Genomic DNA, 20,447 nt, shown 5'->3' with positions numbered 1-20,447 from the left:
TAAATGGGTAATCCGTTTGATACGTTGGATTTGAAGCTATCTTATTCAAATTACCCAAAACAATAGATAAATTAATAATACATGCTCATGCATGTTTTGTACAAGCCTCAATCAAAATACAATATATCATGATCATACAATTAAGTGTCTTTTATTCCATTTTTGGCTTTATAACAAAAGTTTGTTTACGTGGCAAAGAAAGAAAACTTGAAGATGAATATTTAGGTTGGATGTTTATATGAGATTTGTTTTAAATATATAATATAGATATAAATACACAAAGGGAAGTGATTCGTACACAACAATTTTTTGTCATACACAACAATTTATGCATTATAGAGTTGTACAATACAACACTTTAAAACACAAATTGTTTTGTACGGAGAAAAAATGTTGTGTACAAATCAGTTCCCATACACAAATGTGTGTCAAATACAGCCCATCACAAATTTAATGTTATAAACTACAATATAACTCAAAGTGGTTTTCCAAATATAATGTTTATACTATAATATAATATATTAGAAGAATACCATATAGTAGACGAATATCACATATTAGAAGAATACCATATTAGTTGCATAGATAATATATTATAATTATATTTCATTTAAAATATGTTAGGGTCATTTGGTTATTACATTGTTGTATTAGACACTATAGTCTCATATATTTTGAATGACTCTTACAAAAATAATGTCTCTAATTTGAATATAACGTAATATCTTATGATGTTTATTGAATGATATTATCTTCGATTGAACACTTTTTAATTGGAATCAACTTTATTATAGTTAAAAATTTTGGTCCGTTTTTTCTTTTCATTAGTTCTAGAATATGATTTTTTATATTAACTTAAAATATGTCACTATCTCAAAATAGATTGAGCATGAGATTTTTTATATTTACTTAAAATACGACACCATTTTCTATTCAATAGTAAAACTAACAAAAGTCGTTAAATATATATTTTTATGAGGTTCAACATAAATAGACGACCACAAATGAGAATCCATATCTAATCAATCATCAATTAATTACATTAGATACTAATGTGTACATAAAAATTACATTTAAAATTTTAAACTAACAGTAAAAAAATTTCATTATTTATTATGATAAAAAATCTGTAAATCAAAAAATATACATGCTATTTAATCGCATACAAGTTTTATGTATGGCTTATTCACAATACATTAAACCATATATAACCATATTAAACTACATAGTTATCCCACTGCGCAACGCACGGACATTCGCCTAGTATTAGATTATGTTAATGCATAAAGAAAGTCATATCTCAGAGTTCTAGCAAGGATAAGGTTATAAGTAGATGAAAGGTCATTTGAATTTTCCTTAAACTCAAAATTAGTGATGATCGTGCTTAAAGCTAGAAAGAATGCCCATTTATGAAAGAGATCAGTGTAAATGACCCATAACATCTGATTTTTCTTTGTGTTTACTCTTTACTTTTTTATAAACACCAAACGTTCGATAAAATTCCTTAATTGAAAGAACTCCACGATTTTTGGGCTCATGTATTAACGTTTGTCTCAACTCGTATTAATATAGTCAGTATATTTAGTTAAAGGATTGCTCCTTTGACAAACAAGGAATGGAAGGATTCATGAGAAAAAAAGAAAGAAGAATAAAGATAAACTAGGGAAACAAGAAACAAATCATGATGAAAATAAGATCATGGTTTTAGATATGCAATTTGATCACCGTTCCAGAAGAAAAGTATCAAAAGTTCCACTTAAGAAGAAAAGGGCTTCTAAACCACTTAACCTACAGTGACTTGCATTTTTAAGGGATCATAGATTCTATTAATTTTAAAAATCCGATTTTACGAATTATAATTCTTTTAGTTCGGACATTCTGACAGAATATGTTTATGAGTATATTCAAAAAAATTCTTGAACAATCATGAATTTAAAAATTTCTTGTAGAATAACAAATTCTTGAACAATCAATTGAAGAATAAAAACAACAAATACATTATTTCTTATAGAATACGAGTAACAATTGTTAATAATTACATCAAAATCTAACAACGACTAATACATTCTAAAAGAATAATGAGGTCCGTTTCAATTTGTGGTCCGTTCTTCAAGCATCAACTTCTGTGATTCCAACATAATTGGAATTCGTCATTTCATTCCGACAGAATTGGAATTCTTGATTCCATTCCAATAGATATTAGCCAAAAAGACTACTCATTCTGATATGTATATTAGCCAAAAAACTGCTTTTCATTTCCTTTCCTTCCCTGTCAAACACCCAATCCAAACACCCATTGTTTTCTATCCAATGACCATTTTGACCCTGTTTCAGAAATCAGAATAGAAATCAAAAGCATAATCTATTTGAAAAGCAATAAGAGCCAACGCCACATAAAAAATTAAATCACAGTAATATAAGTCAGGAAGCATACTAAAACCACGTACAGGGGAAACAGAGATATTATCAAGACAAAATAGATCACCAACTTATAAAATATATATACAAAATCAGGGATTTAAAAATCCTAAAGTAATGAAGAAGAAGAAGAAGGAAGAGGATACCACATCTCGGATAGAACTTTAACCCTCCATTTATGCTTGTGCATGATGGGTTGGACCTGTTTGGCGATTTTCTCAAGGAATCTCCTAGCCCCATCTCCTCCAACCTTCAAAAGATTTGTCATTTTCTAAACCCAACAAGTCCATATAACTTCAAAACTAATTAAAATTTAGATTTTTAGAGGAAAATTTGATCTAGGGTTTCCTATGAAACCAAAATCGACATACCTACTATTGTGGACAAAGGGACTCATGGTGATATCTACATTGCCACATCAATCGACGGGAGAGAGGTCAGGTCTTCAACTGAAATGGTTATTTTTGCTGAGATAAGAGCAGCATCGGGGGCGGTGAGCTTTTTTTGAAATCCTTTGCCGCCTGGATCAATAAAGGGGAGGGATGAGAACATAAAGGGAGTCCGAGAGAGATATAAGAAACGAGAGGAAATCAGGTTACGTAAACATTTTCAAATCTTCTCCTGAATCTAATCGCAATCGAATCAAATACCTTTTTGCTGCGATTGGGGGGATACAAACGACACCAACAAGTTGGCAATTGGTGGAGTAAAAATCGGGAGGGATGAGCTGCTGGTGATCTTGATTGAAGTAGGAGGTACAGGTGGAGTCGGTGACCTGCTGGTGGCATGGTCGATCATTTACGGGAGTCGCCAAAGCCATATAGGGGTGGAGGCGTGAAACTGAGATAGCAAGTGCAAAGGGTTTTCAAATCGATTAATTTGTTTAAGATCAGTAGGAGGATTTCGTCTAGTATTAGGCGGAGGAAGCGAGGAGGACGATTAAATTGGTTAGGGATGTGGATTCTAATAGGGTTAATAAGAAATGGATCCCTAAAATAAAGAGATTATTTATAGAATTGATTTACTAAATTACTAAATTACCCTCATTGATTTATTTATTTATTTAATTTTTTATTTAATTTTCATTGACCCACATTTATGCATACAATAACACAATACTTAGTTTAAACAAATGAACCTAGCTCTCTCTCTCTCTCTCTCTCTCTATATATATATATATATATATATATATATATATATATATATATATATATATATATATATATATATATATATAGCCATTTATTTTTTAAAATCAAAGGTCTAAATTTATCTTTCATTTTGTTATCATTTTTCGAATGCTCAACCTAACCTGTTTTTCGTTCTTGAAAAAAAAGAAAAAAGGAAATATATATATATATATATATATATATATATATATATATATATATATATATATATATATATTGTGATAAAAAAAGGGGGGGTTACCAAAGAGTCATCTATTTTATCATCTAGGGGATGTTTGGTAAAAACACGCATTGTTTATTAGCTTATATGCTAATAAATAAGTATAAGATAACTTATGAAAAAAATGGCTTATTAGAGGTTTCTATCGAAATAAATTATTTTTCATCTAAATAATTTTTTTAACTTATAGCGGTGTGAAACCTCTAAGACGACGCGACACGGGCCAGAATGAGAAGCAACGGAGATGAGGTGGAAGAGCGAAACGGCGTCACGACGCGGGGAACACCCCCCACCCCCCCCCCCCCCCCCCAACTCGTTGAAGCTCGTTATGGCGAAACTCGTGGGCGTTAAGACGGATTGCAACGTATAAAATGCGAACGTTTCTTCACTCGACTTTTTGCAAACGGTCAAAATTAAATAAAAAATTACCTTTTATCCTTATAAATACTACTTTTAAACCATTTTTTAAACCTTCCTCTCATTCTCCCTATATCTTATACACATATTTTCTTTAAAATTATTAAAAAATGGACCAAAACTCAAACACTCCCCCCCCCCCCCTCCATCATCAAACCCAAACACAACCTCGCCTCTCGGATTCACGGGTTATGAAAATTATTTCAACCTTTTATCGTCTCAAGGCTCACCACAAATCCCACACCAAGGCGTTGCTTTCAATCCCGCTTCACCGCCACTACAATTTCCCAACTCACCTGTAACGCTCTAAAAATTTCAACCAAATTAAACTTTTCAAAAACAACCCGGTTTCATTAAGTTATTACAAAAAGGTTTTCAATACAATTATTATCAGAGTCTTCCCAGAACCATATCATAAAACATAACCATGAGGAGCGGTACGATCACGCCTTTGCCTTGCCACGGTCTCCTGAAGAACCTGAAAAACATAAAACCACAACTGTAAGCCCGAAAGCTTAGTGAGATACCCCCAAAATACCAACCACATATACCATACACGCACAACATGCCATATCATAACAGAACACAGAACAGCCATGCACTTCGGGTCTACTGTGTGATTGATCCGCCGCACCGGCCTTCAGTCCACCTGGTCCACCCTCCGAGTCTAACCATATACATCGAGTCTACAGTGTGATTGGTCCGCCCACACCGAGCCTTCAATCCACCTGGTCCACTCTATGAGTCTAACCATATACATCGAGTCTACAGTGTGATTGGTCCGCCAGCACCGGGCCTTCAATCCACCTGGTCCACCCTCTGAGTCTACAGTATGACTGGTTCGCTCGTACTAGGCCTTCAGTCGGCCTGGTCCACTTTCCGAGCCTCGGCACGTCTGGTCCGCCCTCTTGGGGCCTACAGCCTATCCGGACCGCTTGCTGGGCCTTCGGGATAACCGGTCCGCCCTGGGTATGTTGGCCTACAACACAAAGCAGGACCCACCTCAACCCAACCCCAGTCCAACAACCATGTGCACATAAACATTCAATCATATAACAATTCACACCCAATCAAACCGATCTAGCATATCACATAGCATAACATCATCCTAACCAGGATACCGACCTAACCGGTCACTAGCATAAACCATCCTAACTACCAGGATGCAACATAACAAAGCAAATAACATAACAAAGATACCCGGATCACAATCCGATAAAGGGACGACATTGGTGATGTAGACCCTGATATAGTGAGGATAACTCACCTCGCAACTGCTGACTGAAAAAGATAAGACCAAGATGCTCCGACCAGTGACACGATCTCCACCACTAGCCGATACCAACACCGAACTCAAAACAAAAGCCAACAATTACCAAAATGCCCCTGGAAGTCAACTGGTCAACCCTTGGTCAAAGTCAATCTCTTGACTAACTCTACTCGCCGAGTCAACCCGATGACTCGCCGAGTCCCCATGCTCAGAACTTCCCCAATCCGCGACTCAACTCGCCGAGTCACCCCGAGACTCGTCGAGTCCCACAACTCTGAGTCCCCTCGCACTTAACTCACCGAGTCCTCCCTTGACTCACCGATTCACGGCTCAACCAGAAGAAGGTTAGGACCTTACGACCAGACTCGCCGAGTCCAAGAACAGACTCACCGAGTCCAAGGCTATCTTCAACCAACTCGCCGAGTTCCTGCCCATCTTCAAGCAACTCGCCGAGTACACCTTTGTGACTCGCCGAGTACCTCTAGATCTTAATCCATACAGAAACTTTCCAGGGCATGCAAACGATCCAAACCACAGATCTACCCTTCTACAACCCATCCATCACGTAAAGTGGCAAACTTTACGTGAATCCAAAGAGATCTAAGCATAAGACACTCTACGGGTTAGGGTTTGGGACAAGATGGCTTCACCAATCACTCAAAAACAGGGACTTTAATGCACTCTAGACCTTCTCCATTCCAGATTTGAGGTAGCAACCTCAGATCTAACCTCCAAACTCAAAACACCACATGCTATCTTGTCCAAAAACTCCAAAATGATGAATAATAGCCCAAGCAACGAAATAATACCTCAAAGGAAAGCTCCAACAGAAGAGAAATCCAAATCCTTGCAAAGCCCCTTGCTCCAAGCCTCTTAGCTTTCCAAAATATCTTCCAAAATCTCTTCTCTAAGGTTCAAAAGCTCTTAAACCACTCACAAACGCGCCTTAGGGTTTTCTGGACTTCAAGAGAGGGTAAAGAGGTTGGGGAGAGGGTATAATGTCCTTTAAATAGGGATCATCCTCCGAAATTAGGGTTTTCTCCACTCAGCACCAACTCGCCGAGTTGGCCACTTAACACGCGACCAGAGTCGCGACCCTACTCGCCGAGTCCACTCATGGACTCGTCGAGTTGCCCTTTCACATTTACACTTTGAACCCTGAACTTGCACTCCTGAACTCGAGATGTTACATCACCTTATCTTCAAATAAATTTATTTGGTCAAAACCAAAACTTACAACAAAATCTTTTCCCTACTTTTGCTTCGATGTAACAAACAACCAACCAACCAACCATCGCCTACAACACAACCATTGGTTCAAGTGGAAGCGGGAGGTAGTAAGATAGGGAAAGGGAAAGGAAAATCGAAAGGGAAATTGATAGCGGCTGAAACAGAAAATGCAGACATTCCACAATGGTGGACACCGGATAAGGAATATGCTTTGACGGCGGCTTGGTGTGCTACTTCAAAAGACGAACTCGCGCGAAAATGGAATGAAAAAAAGGAGCTTATTGGGGGGCGGTGCTCGACAAGTTTCACGATGTTTTAAACAAAAATCTGTATCGCAACAATGACATGTTGAGCCGCAAATGGGGTCAAATAACTAAGCGGTGCAACAAATTCAACGGTATTTACAACCGGCTTCATGCGCAACAGCAAAGCGGAACCAATGACTTTGATTTGTTCAAATCTGCTAAGGAACAATATCGGGTCGGAATGGGACATGTTTTCAACTTTGAAAAATCATGGGAGTTGCTGCGAGCGAATCCAAGGTGGAATAAAATGCCTACATCATCAGAGGTTCAATCTAAAAGGTCTCGCAATTCGAGCTCGGTTGACGTGTCGGACGCACGGACTCACATCAACCTAAACGCCGACATCGATGAGATCCCGGATGATATCGAGGAGATATCCCCACCACGACGACCGCCCGGACGCGACAAAGCGAGGCGCGCTGCAAGGCATGCGGAGGAGGTTGAGGCGAAAGCAAAAGATGCAGCGGAAATGAGAACGAAATTCGACGAGCGCAATTTATTAATAAAAGAAAAAAATAAGTTGAAACGTCGTCATTTAGAGTTTCTAGAAAGGCAGACACGGGAGAAGCAGACGCAAAAAGAGAGAGAATTAATGACACATCAGTTGTCAATTCTTCGGACGAGCGAGGAGGGTTTGACACCTGCTGATCTAGAGGTGCTACAAGCGATGAATGAACAAATTAGGAAGCAATATTTGAGTTAATTAGGATTTTAGGAGTAATTTGAATGGTATTTTAGTTATGATTTTAGGTTTAAAATTATGTTTTTTTTTAATTATAATCGTAATTTTAGATTTTAAATATTATGTCCTTTTTTTTTGCTTTTATAATTCTATATTTTATAAAATATATTCATGTTAGTGATTAAAAAAAACACAAAAACGAAAAAATGAAAAAGGAAAAAAAAGTAAAAAGAAAAAAATCAAATTCGAAAAAAAAAAAAAAGATATTCTCAAAAAGTTGGTGTTACATCTTGTTGCTTATTTTTCCATTTGATGTTATAACACTATGTGTTTATTGACATGTGAGGTGACACAACTTGATGTTGTATCTTGTTGCCTACACCCGATACTCTAATAATAAGTTAACTAGGTGTGAGACCCGTGTATTACGCGAGTTTATTAAAAATAAAAATTTAATATCAATATATAAATATGAAATATTTTATAATGTAATCTGAAAATTTGCAAAAAAAAATTAAATTGTTTGAAGTATTTATGAAAATTTATTACCAAATTAATAGGATGATTTTATTTCCTAATAGAACCCATTACAATTTTATAAAGCTTTATTTTAAGAAAACGAAAATCCCTAAAATATGACAAGTAGAAAATAAAATTTCTAAAATTCTCACCAAATGACAAATGTTAAAATGAAAGAGAAGATGACATGTGGAAAAAAAAAAAAACCTTAGGATAAGTTGTTTTTATAGAATTAAAAGACTAAGTGTTTGGCTTAGCTTTTAAAAGCTCAAAAGATCTTTTCTAAAAAGTTACAAAAAGTCAGGATTTCCTGACTTTTTTAAAAAGATGCTTTTCTTTGTATTAAAACTCCAAAAGTGTCTAGTTTGCCAAACATTTTTTTGTTTTTTTTCTTTTACAAAAAAGACTTTTGGGCGTGAAAAGCTAAACTAAGGTGGTGATAAGTTAAATTACTACACTTCAAACTTCCAAGTCAAACCAACTTCCATGAGTCCTTTGAACGGGGATTTCATCACATGACCAACCCCCAGCCTACCCCATCCAACCCCCACCATTCTTTCAGGCTTCAGTACCTCCGACCCCATAAAAACCACCCACAAAGCCACCCCAAAACCACCACCAAAATAATCAAACACATCCAAAAATGGTGATTGCAACAAACACAAGAGTCGAAAGCTTATCAAAAAGTGGGATTCATCAAATCCCAAAAGAATACATCCGACCACAAGATGAACTATCAACCATCACCAACATCTTACACGAAATTAACAACGACGACAAAGGGCCACAGCTCCCCACCATCGACTTAAACGACATAAACTCCGGCGACCCAAAAACCCTAGAAAACTGTAGCAACGAGCTGAGAAAAGCAGCCACCGAGTGGGGCGTCATGCATCTCGTCAACCATGGAATCTCCGACGACCTCATCGCTCGTGTCAAGGCTGCCGGCGAGAGTTTCTTCTCTCAGCCTGTAGAGGAGAAAGAAAAACATTGTAACGATATTGCTTCAGGGAAGATTCAAGGGTATGGAAGTAAATTGGCGAACAATGCATCGGGGCAACTCGAATGGGAAGACTACTTCTTTCACACTGTGTTTCCCGAGGATAAACGTGATTTGACTGTTTGGCCCTCCACGCCCAATGATTATATGTAAGTTAATTGGTATTAAAAGCTTTCATATACCGTCTGAACAACATGCATCTCTATAATATCAAAAGACAAATTGCTTAATTTGATATGGTATTTATTTCTCTTACGTAAAAAGGATCATTTTGATAGAAAAAAGCATTAAAACGGCGAATTAGTTTTGCAAAAAAAACTTGAAAAAGTTCGTGCAATTGCTTTCTACACTCATGATTAGTTAAACTTTTGCGAAGATAGCATCGTTTTCATGAAATAATATTAACTTTTAGGAACAAATTAATTTCATCCATGCTACATTCTATGCATTAGCCTGTGTTAAAAAAGTTCATATTTGACTTTTGATAAGAGAAATGGTCGACTTGCATTATAAAAAGTTCATATTTGACTTTTGACAAGAGAAACGGTTGACTTTTCTTATTGAACAGACTCGCTACCACCGAGTATGCTAAGCAAATACGAGCACTCACCACCAAGATCCTCTCGGTGCTATCTCTTGGGTTAGGACTAGAGGCAGGGCGGCTAGAGGAGGAAGTCGGAGGGGTGGATGAGCTACTCCTTCAACTAAAAATCAACTATTACCCAAAATGCCCTCAACCCTAGCTAGCCCTCGGTGTTGAAGCTCACACTGACGTAAGTGCACTCACATTCATACTCCACAACATGGTCCCCGGGCTCCAACTCTTTTATGGGGGTCAATGGGTCACTGCAAAATGCGTGCCCGATTCCATTATATTGCACATTGGTGACACCATTGAGATACTTAGTAATGGAAAGTATAAGAGTATTTTGCATAGAGCTCTTGTGAATAAGGAAAAAGTTAGGGTTTCTTGGGCGGTTTTCTGTGAACCACCCAAGGATAAGATTATACTGAAACCGCTCCCGGAGACGGTTTCGGAGTCTGAGCCGCCACTCTTTCCACCACGGACGTTTCAACAACATATGGAACATAAGTTGTTTAAGAAGAGTGGTGTAATCGATCTAAAATGATATGTTATTATTTGTATTTTGTTTGTCTATTTTAATAAATTATGGACACTTATTTTTTATATAGACAAATGTACTGTATTATTGTTTAAAGTCATTTGAGTTAAGTAAATGATTGTGTGATTGTAAAACTTATATATATTATCAATAACAATAATACATTATATAGTACAAGCAAATCTTCAAACCAAAAAGAAATGCAACAAATAATCGTTACAATATGTCATGCAAACAATAATCGAAAATTTCAAGCTTTAAACATTGTATTTTTAAATTACCTTTTTTTTTTATATTTTTTTTATCTTCGTCTACCAAAAGATAGAAGCTTTTTGAAACCACTAAGAGCTTTACTTGAAGTTTCGAAACTGCTCCATTTCTTCCTTGAAATGTTTCTTTCCGTGGTTTCTACCATAGAAATTTCATGGTTCAATTTGAAATTAGGGTTTTCTTTAACACCATGATCCTCATCGATTTTGAAAGTAACAGTATTTAAAGCTTTCTTGGATAATCCACCATTGTTGAGAGGAATAGCTTTATCTTCTTGAACAACTGAAGATGATGTTTTGATCGCGTTCTCCAATTGTGTAGATTGATGGTTTGGAGATATTACAGGCAATTGCTTGACATTGTTCATAATATCAACCTTCTTTGGATCTTTTGAATTCTTTGAATCAATGTTCTTGGTTAACATTTTTGCAGGTTTTGATTCAACAATCTTCTTGTTCCCAATTTTTGCAGGTTTTTGTTCATTGGTCTTCTTAGTTGCCATTTTTGCAGGTTTTGCTTCAAAATTCTTTTTGGTGACAACTTTTGGAGGTTTTGATTCAAAATTCTTTTTGTTGACAACTTTTGCAGGTTTTGATTCAGAAATCTTTTTGGTGACAGCTTTTGCGGGTTTTGATTCAGAAATCTTTTTTGTGGGAAGTTTTGTAGGTTTTGATTCAGTAATCTTTTTGGTGGGAATTTTTGCAGGTTTTGATTCAGTAATCTTTTTGGTGGAAACTTTTATAGGTTTATAAACAGGTTTTGATTCAGTAGGTAATACTTTGGGATTAATTACACGTGCAGTTGAAAGGCGATTGATAGTGGAACTCTTAATAACTGGTTTATTTGACTTTTTCATGTCTTGGGATGCAAGTTGACTTTTTGACTTATTAGTTGCAGAAGCACTTCTTTCAGAGATTCTTTTTTGACGTTGAATTAGCAGTTCTTCCATTCTCTTTCTTTTCTCTTCTTCCTATGTTCAATAAGATTAAAATCACAATAATAATAAATTACAATTTTATCGGATCTAAAAGAAATAGAAAAAAAAAAATTGAAACTTTTGAGTACCTTGTCTGTTTTACCCTTTGCTATAGGTTTCTTGCTTCTTGAAATGACATCAGATTTGCTTTTTCTTTCAGATAAAGCTTTAGACTTTGTTTCAATGGTTGACCCTTTACCAGGCGTTGACTTTGTTGACTTCTTGTTCCCAATAGAATCCTGTTTTATGATCTTAACATCATTATGTCCCAATTCCATTTCTGGAGTCCAGGTTGGCATGGTTTCCTTGCCAGCTGTCTCTCTTTCAAGCACCATGTACAGATCATTAGGTTCATTGACATTTTTATTTGTTGAATATGAAGTTTTATGTGTCAAATTATCTGAAACCATTAGAATTTCTTGTGTTCTCAAATGGGTTTCTGATGATTTGTTTAAAGAATGATCTTGAATTGCTAAAGAATCATCAACAAGAACATCTTTTCTACTTTCTGTAGACTGGAAATTGTCTTCAAAGATGTCTTTGCTTTTTTCATGAACTGTTTTATCTGAAAACCAATCTCCTTCTTTATGTCTTCCAGATTGATTAATATTCTGTTCTTCAAATTTATTTGAAACAAATTCCTCAGACTCTTTGTCATCTTTATCTTTCATCAAAAGGTTCTGGAAGATATCCCATTGCTGAGTCACCTTTTCACCTTCACGTTTATCTTCACATTCCAAATTCTCATCAGATTTATGTTCTGTTTCTAAATCTCTTTCAGAATTAATATAATTAATATTTCTGATTACAATCTTTCTTGATGAACTCCTTGTTTCACTTTCAGAACTAGAGTCACTCGAGTGTGATTCTTTCTTTTGTGAAACTTTCCCTCTGCTTTTGAAATCTTGAAATGGTAGATTCTGTTGATAATATGGAGGTATGACCATGGGTGGAAAAGGGTACCCTTGATATGGAAGATGAAACATGGGGTTGCCATGATAAGTATGGATATCAACACCACTGTTCTGTTTCTTGGTGACAAAATTACCATTTTGGACATTAACCCTAAGTTCTTGACTAGGATCATTTTCCTCAGGGAATAGGATTGCACCAGATGTTTCTATATAAGAGCTTTGTGAACAAGAGTATGCCTGTATTGCTGCCACCTCATCCATCCAGACTCTATCATTACTCTTTGTATTGCATAATTCCATGAAATTTAAGCATGCTTCCCTGTTGAAATCAACATGATATTCAAACATAGTGGTGTAGGAAGACCTTAAAAGAGATATATTAATGGATTCTTGAGTTGATTAATGTGTGATGAAAACAGGTTTATACCTTAAACGAGGAGATCCAAAAGCATCAGAAAAAGAGATGAGATCTTCAAGATTATCTGTCTCAAAACCAGCAACTAAAGCACGTGCATAAACCATTGCTTGCTCTTTTTGAAGTATTGCCTTTCTATTTTCAAGAACACGTTGAAGATGAACCCTAATAATTACAAGTAGATAAAAATATTAAACAAGGGTTGTTTTTGTACATTCCATCCAGCCAAAAAAATTCCACCTTGAACATGAAAAATGAAAAGTTGGATTCTTTTTGGATGAAGGGTGTGTATTTCATAATTGAATTCATGAATTAGGCTAAACACAAGTATACTTTACTTGGAATCTTCTTCATGGACAGCATCATCTGTGTTGCCTTCATGCTAAAAAGTATTGAAAGTGGGAATCTATGAGTAATCTGCCATGGAAGTGTAGAAGAAAGATTGAATTGGTAGTAAAAGAAGTAGAATGATTATACACCTTGTAGGCAAGATTAGATGACTTGTTCAAGTGTTCCTCCAACCCATAGAGACCTGATAAACACATAATAAATGAGAAGAGTATGAGAATATAAAATGCTTATTAGATAAAAACTTTAAAGCATCAATTTAGGTTGTGAATCTAAGGGGTTGTGTGGATACGTAGCAAAAATGCTATAGATTCTAATTTTCTAATACTTGAGGGCCAAAGTTATTGCAAAAAATATGAGCTCTGAGAAAAAAAAAGTATTTAAAGAATACGCACTTTGCGAGTCAGATGGTGTGTTGGTGTTTAGTGATAATTCGATGTTTGCAATCTCTCTCTCAATGGTGATGAATCTTTCAAGAACCTCTGGTGTACTTACAAACCTCACAAATCTAATCAAATGAACACAAGAAAGACAGATGTTGAGTTAACAAAACAAGCATTACAAAGATATTATTTACAATAAAAGTGCTAAAATCCAAATATTACAACAAGAGACCTTTCAAGAGTGGATTTGGTGAACCAAGGAGCAGAAGCAGAAAGGGTAATGGAGTAACCTCCTTTTGAAATCTGATCTTTGGCGAACTGGAGATGAGCAATAAAAGGTGACAATAGTCCAGATGCAAGTTTCTCTTTGCAATCACCAACACATATAACGAGATCACATCTAATCGCAAATCCAAATGTGGAAATAGAAAGAGAAAACTTAGCATCGGAAGAAATCAAAGTAGCAATTCGCATTGGACAAGAAACATAACACAAAGCACGAACTGAAATCAAAATTAGAGTTAGGGTTAGGGTTAGGGTTAGGGGTCCGATACCTGGTTCTGGTAGGAGTCAGCTGGAACAGAGCATAGTCTAGCTGGCTCTTTGAATGAATTGAATCCATCCTCGTTCTATCAACCACTGGGTGATGATTCTGGAAGCTTTACGTGTGATTCAAAACCACACACATTATCTCTGTTCGTGTAAGCACCATGATCATATCAGAATTCGATGGAATGTCGATATCTACTTCTTCTTATCTTATGTACTGATTCCGATGATGACAGATTACTTACCGTATTTCTGTGTCGAGTATGAGAGAGATTACTTGATAATTACTCTTGGGCCATTGTTGGTGCTTTGAAGCATTGTGATTGGGAGCAATGAATGTAGCACCACCAACCACCTCAACCGCCATTGTTACACGTGGAATCTAAAATCAACTTAAATAGAACTCTTTTATCAATGGAAGATAGACAATTTAGACCTATTCTGTCGAGCTCTCAAATTAGGCTTCAATTTCTCGTTAGAAAGTACTTTGTGTCGTGGTACTTAAATTACACAGGCTTTTGAAAATTAGTTACTACTTAAAAAAACCTTTGTGATTGAAATTGAAAAATACCAAAGTAATTTTTAAATTAATTAAAAACAACAATAACTATAAATCACATTAAATAAAAACTACATAAATTTTTATTCACATGCAATTCATTAATAGATTTCATATATATCATATAGTTCCAATAATAGTATATTTAATTTGTAACACTAAATCGGAATACGGTTTATTCACATTCAATTCGCGAATATAAATAACAGTGATTATGTAATTAGTTCCAATATATTTGTATTTGTTTGAATATAGATAACAGTGATTAGATTGTTAGTCCCAATATATTTGTATTTGTTAACTGTATTTTTTTATAGTTAAAATATTATAATTCTTTAACTTTTAAATTTTTAATAAATATCCTTCTAATGTATAATATTAAATTTTTTATTTGATATAAAACTCTTATTTAAAAATTAATAACAACTACTTAGTCAATTTTACCAATATAGTTATAAATATAATTCTAATATCATTTTATTTTATTATTTAATATAACGTTTAAACAATCATCTAGTTATATATAAAAGACTAAATTACAAAAATAAATCTCTCTCTCTCTCTAAGTTTGCACTTTTTATTTGTATATATACCTTAACATGCATTTTTATAAAAACATTTTTAAAAAAGCTATGGAAAACTGGTATTTGGCTCTAGGGAGTTCTGTCATGTTTTTCATGACCACACGTTCCACATAAACTTTACCATGACAAGAAAAAGAGAGGGACCAAAGGGCTTGTAGCCCAACCGTATCCGGTATTGTCTTCCCTCCTTGAGGTTGAGGGTTCAAGTCCCGTCGTGGACATAGATGGATTTAAGATGTAGTTTAGGAGTAAGTTAGATTTGCCATTTCAAAAAAAAAAAAAAAAAAAAGTAGTGACATGACATTGAAAAAGAGATGAAGAAGGGAAAGATAAAAAGATGGATTTAATACATATATAAATGCCCATAGCATTTAAATATCCTTAAATGTCCGAGATGAGTCAGAAGAAAAAAAGACATTTTTCGTGTGTGTATAGTGAAATGACGGAAATGCTCTTCACTTAACGGCCAAAAGATAACGGAGTTAGCAAAAATGACCATTTGTTAAAAAAAAATTAAAACCACACGGACTATCTGTGAGGTTTTTTAAACCTAGGGACTAAACTTCAGATTTTGAGATACCATAAAGATCATTTATGAAGTTTTGTCATTTTATTATTATACTCTTATATTAATTTTAAAAATATTTACTCAAAAGAAGCTTGAATAAAAAGTACATTTACTTGCAGACAAGTAACACTAACACTAACATAATAATAATAATAATAATAATAATGATAATAATAATAATAAATCATTATTAGTAACGAGCAAATTAATTTTAATTATTATTTGCTCTTGTTTTAAAGTAAAAAATATTTGATGTTTCTTTTATAAAAATGAATTGGGGTAGGACAAGGAGGGAGAATGATAGTGACGGAAGTAAATACGTCATTGGAATTGAATGATAGTGACCGAAGTAAACATGGAATCGGCCTTGAAATTGAATGGGTTGAACATTAGTCCATTAGATATAACTACATGGTAAAAAACCATGTGAAGGCATTTCTATCTTGTGAGAAAAACTACTTCCTTGTGACTCACTTTATTCTTCAAATTTCCTTTTATACCCCCATATTTCACCAATTTACACACACAATTAGCAAAAATGAACCATTTATTCTCTTCTGTGCTCCTGGCATCCTGTCTTCTTCTCATGGGTAACCTTTCATTCCTTCCAATTCTTTATGTCATCATTCCCATCTTTGTTTATGACATGTCGCTCTCTTTTTCATCTTAAAGGGTTCAAAGTCACAATTGTACTATAAAAGTAGCATAAGGAAGTAAGCAAGTGAAATATTTTGGTTCACCAAATGCGTATTTTGTGAACAAAAATTTCAATACCTTACATTCTTTAGTATCTTTTTCTTTAACTCGATGATGTTTCTTTTAACATCTCAAATAGTTTATTACCATTTATGATATTAGCCCTTTATCTTATGTTACTTATCTTTATAGGTCATGGTGATGCGATACACATAGTGAAACATAGAGCAGATACACTACAAATCGCGGGTTCAAGATTGCCAGACTGTCTACATGCATGCGGTTCATGTTCACCCTGCCATTTGGTTAGGGTGCGGTTTATTTGTTCCGTGGGACCCGCCGAGGCCGAGACTTGTCCAATTGCTTACAAGTGCATGTGTAGCAACAAAACCTATCATGTTCCATAGTCAACAAGACACACTACTCATATGATACAACAAACCAATCAAATATCTTGTAATACATATGCAAATTATATAAAAGTTTGAATATTTTATGAATCTTGGATTTCTAGTGCCCGGGTATTGTTTTTCAAGAAATCTTGGTACCATTTTGCAGACAATTTTGGGATACGATTGAGTGTTTGATGATCAATGTAGTAAAATCCGAATCTTGGAGTGTACCCAAGTCTCCATTCAAAATCATCCATTAATGTCCACACAAAATAGCCTCTCACATCCGCTCCATCCCCGTCAAATATCATTTTTTTTTTAAAATTATTCGACCATGCAAAACAATTAATGTGTTGGTGTTCGTTTTTGACTTAATACAGAAAGAACAACTTAATAGAGAAAGTCGAATACATGAGATTGTAAGATATACCCCACTCAGTCGTATGAATTTTTTTTTGTGTGTCATTATTTTCTCAAATATTTTTTTAAACATCATTTATCCAGGTATCACTTTATCTATAATTGAAAATGTTAAGACCTAAATATAATATAATCACCTGATCGCTTGGGCCAAAGACGACATGTACATTTTATGAAATTCTATTCGATCGAAGTCTTGAAGTATATTTTGAACTTGATCATTAACTTTCGGATCAGAATACCCTACATAAATTTAACTTCAAAATTGAACATATTCTTGCACTTTAATTTAGCAACAAAATCCATATCTATACTGAATTTAAGAGTTGTAGCAATTAGGATTGACCAAATCCAAAAAGTCAAAATTCCCAAATTTGCATACCGTTTTCAGTAACAAACATGGGTTTGCTGTGATATCTCTTCTTTAGATAGTCTATCACTTCCCCAATGCCTCTTGGAACTACACGCAATGATCCCAATCCTGTCTGCCAACACAACTAATTAAACAATGAAACAAACAAAAAAAAAAGTAATAGTAAACGAGGGGCAAAACGGGTATTTCACACATATCATACATACCGGCGCACCAATCGGAATACCATCTCTCTCTTTACTTGCATCCACAAAACCTAGGATTGCTCGACTTCCACTTAAACTACAAATAGAATGAATACAATCTTTTGCATATAGAGTAGCATAGTGGTTGACTCCTATAAAGTCAATTCCATCTTTCATAAACTTCCTTTCGTCACTAGAAAATCTTGGCAATTGATCTCCAAGATACTTGCGCATTTCAGATGGATAATCACCAAAAATTAGTGGATCCAATGCCCTAATAATAACAAGTTAAAGAAAAAAAGAATCTTGATTTGATCTTCAAAGTTAAGTGCGTATTCGGATATACCAGCCGATAATGAAAGCCAAGATCCTGTTAGCGGCTTCTTGATCAAAATCATTATCTGTTAGAGGCTCATACATGAAACAATCTACAACAATCCCGATTGATCCACCTTGTTCATGCTGCATGTATGTTAATCTAGTCAAAGGATGTTCGTCATGCAAGAAAAAAGTCAACTTTAAGTTGACTTTAAGCACGACGATGAAACATCAATACTAATATCAGTATTGAAACGAGTATAACAAAAAATTTCAAAAGAATGAAACATTGTCCTTTTAATGTTTCAACATTTTCACTATATCAAAACGAAAGCTGAAAGCTTGAAGCTTGGTTATTATTTAATGAAATTGTTTCAAGAAACATGCTATGTCGTATGTCGACATCAGCGCCATGTTAACAAAAATTACAAATATTCATAACAATAGAACCAAAAAGATACAAACTTTCATAACAATGGGAAAAAATTTGAAAGTTTAGTGGTTAAACAAACCTGTTTGAAAAAAAAAATTAGGTAATTACCTGATAATCTCTTCGGTATAGCTTCACTGTTTTTCCATGTGCCAATAACATGTTATGCATTACAATTAAAGGCTCAATATCAGAATTTCCAGATGAACAATTGCCAAAGGGTGGTGAACAACGAGAGAATGGATACGTTCCTTTCTCATATCCCATTTGTGTAAACAAATTTGGCTCATTCATAGTAACCAATCCTTCACTCGATCACCAAAGTTTTTGAAACATGTTTCTGCAAAGTGCACATAATCTTTCCTACAAAAGATTATATATTTCATGAAAGTAATTTAGCGTTTATTTTAATCGAATAGAAGATCGGATTCTTTTTCACATACTGCATTAACGGGCTGAGCCAAGACCCGTATCGATCTTCAAGTTCTTGGGGGAAGTCGTAATGGTAAATCGTTACAAATGGTCTAATTCCTGTTTTAGTTGAAAATTTATGTGTTAAAGCATGTAATTTTCATGAAGAATTGACATAAAAGGAGTTAAAAGTTTAGCGTTTTACCTCTGAGTAAGAGATTGTCCAAGATTTTGTTATAGAACATAATCCCATTTGGATTAACATCGCCGAATCTTCCTCCTGATATATCTCAATAAGATCTTCTATCAAGAAATGGAAGTTCTTAATCCTTTTTTATGAGAAATGTTGGATTTTAATCATACTTGGAAGAACTCTTGACCATGATATAGAGAAGCGGTAAGCATCTATACCAAGTGACTGTATTATGTTAATATCTTCCTGCAACAATCGATTGATTAGAAATAAGATTAGAAGAGATGTGAAAGTTATATGTTGTTATCCATTGTCAAAAGTTTAAGATACCAGATATCGATGGTAATGATCATCAGCTATGAATCCATTGTCGCCATTTTCAATGTTGCCTAAACATTGCAACGTTATAGTTAACCTAATGTGATAATGTAAAGATGAATCAATTGAACACCCAATTGTCAATTGATTGATTTTGTTACCTGGGGAAAGAGCGAACACATCCCAATTGTTGAGACTTTTACCATCTTCAAGATATGCCCCTTCAATCTGGATGAAGTAATAGAAATTCATTGTTGAGTTTAGCTGACTCAGTTATCAGAAAACTGAAAGAGAAGAAACAGAGTAGAGAATACTTGGTAGGCTGAAGTAGCGACTCCAAACAGAAACCCATCTGGGAAATCTGATCTTTTTATGACTTCTTCATGAAATGATGTGTGAGTTTTTGAATCTACAAGGAAAAGATCCAAGAAGAAGCAGCAAGAACAGACCCATCTCGGAAATCCGATTCTCATATCGGTTTCTTTAATTGGAGCACCCATAATGAAGATGTGCTCCAAGCGGTCCACAAATATGCGGTCCAAGTTCATGTACCGTTTGACATTAAAAAATTGAAAGTGATCCTAAGGTTAACACACGTTGAATTGTTGATGTTGAATTCATTTTAGTGTTATTTTTGTTTGAAGGTCACAAAAGGTATTATATTTAATTTGTCTCTTTTTTTATTTTAACATTATTTTATGATCATTTTTTCTAAACTGAAAATTGCATTATCCAGTTTTGTTCAATGTTCACCATACGGATTACCAAAT

The 20,447-nt window shown here is 34.7% G+C and overlaps 1 protein-coding gene, 1 long non-coding RNA gene and 2 pseudogenes across 5 annotated transcripts; 2 read left to right on the top strand and 2 right to left on the bottom strand.

The window, feature by feature from the left end:
- Positions 1 to 8,841: 8,841 nt before the first annotated feature.
- LOC145073057 (leucoanthocyanidin dioxygenase-like) lies at positions 8,842 to 10,440 on the top strand (annotated as a pseudogene). The gene is made up of 2 exons (XR_013691222.1): positions 8,842 to 9,400; positions 9,820 to 10,440. The product of XR_013691222.1 is annotated as a leucoanthocyanidin dioxygenase-like (transcript).
- Positions 10,441 to 10,559: 119 nt separating this feature from the next.
- Positions 10,560 to 14,633, bottom strand: LOC145073055 (COP1-interacting protein 7-like). Of its 2 annotated transcripts, XM_079019600.1 has the most exons (9): positions 14,476 to 14,633; positions 14,236 to 14,374; positions 13,914 to 14,081; positions 13,694 to 13,806; positions 13,430 to 13,482; positions 13,289 to 13,332; positions 12,963 to 13,115; positions 11,711 to 12,854; positions 10,560 to 11,615 (listed from the first exon to the last, which is right to left on the bottom strand). In XM_079019600.1, the coding sequence occupies exons 2-9, from the start codon at positions 14,301 to 14,303 to the stop codon at positions 10,677 to 10,679; spliced, it is 2,682 nt and encodes an 893-aa protein (XP_078875726.1). In that variant the 5' UTR covers positions 14,304 to 14,374; positions 14,476 to 14,633; the 3' UTR covers positions 10,560 to 10,676. The 2 variants fall into 2 exon arrangements, with proteins under 2 accessions (XP_078875726.1, XP_078875725.1); XM_079019599.1 differs by having other exon boundaries at positions 14,236 to 14,633.
- Positions 14,634 to 16,463: 1,830 nt separating this feature from the next.
- LOC145072564 (uncharacterized) lies at positions 16,464 to 17,137 on the top strand. The gene is made up of 2 exons (XR_013691068.1): positions 16,464 to 16,531; positions 16,830 to 17,137. It is a non-coding gene; the product is annotated as an uncharacterized LOC145072564 (long non-coding RNA).
- Positions 17,015 to 20,215, bottom strand: LOC145072563 (beta-glucosidase 18-like; annotated as a pseudogene). The gene is made up of 12 exons (XR_013691067.1): positions 19,992 to 20,215; positions 19,839 to 19,905; positions 19,690 to 19,748; positions 19,530 to 19,605; positions 19,372 to 19,446; positions 19,199 to 19,286; positions 18,867 to 19,118; positions 18,354 to 18,469; positions 18,029 to 18,281; positions 17,832 to 17,934; positions 17,588 to 17,692; positions 17,015 to 17,327 (listed from the first exon to the last, which is right to left on the bottom strand). The product of XR_013691067.1 is annotated as a beta-glucosidase 18-like (transcript).
- Between the last annotated feature and the right edge of the window lie 232 nt (positions 20,216 to 20,447).

The sequence above is a fragment of the Lactuca serriola genome, chromosome 9 (assembly GCF_051521515.1).
Source record: "Lactuca serriola cultivar US96UC23 chromosome 9, Lser_US96UC23_V15, whole genome shotgun sequence".
NCBI classification, from domain to species: domain Eukaryota; kingdom Viridiplantae; phylum Streptophyta; class Magnoliopsida; order Asterales; family Asteraceae; genus Lactuca; species Lactuca serriola.
Note: the sequence above shows the minus strand (reverse complement) of the source record. Positions and strands in the feature narration are given on the sequence as shown.

Excerpts from the sequence above, each read along its gene's own strand:
- LOC145073055 (XM_079019599.1), bottom strand. The coding sequence starts at position 14,303 with ATGGATTCAATTCATTCAAAGAGCCAGCTAGACTATGCTCTGTTCCAG. Across the intron at positions 13,116-13,288 it reads GTCCATGAAGAAGATTCCAA|GGTTCATCTTCAACGTGTTC; the intron begins GTAAAGTATACT and ends TGTAATTATTAG. Across the intron at positions 11,616-11,710 it reads CAAAGGGTAAAACAGACAAG|GAAGAAGAGAAAAGAAAGAG; the intron begins GTACTCAAAAGT and ends TATTGAACATAG.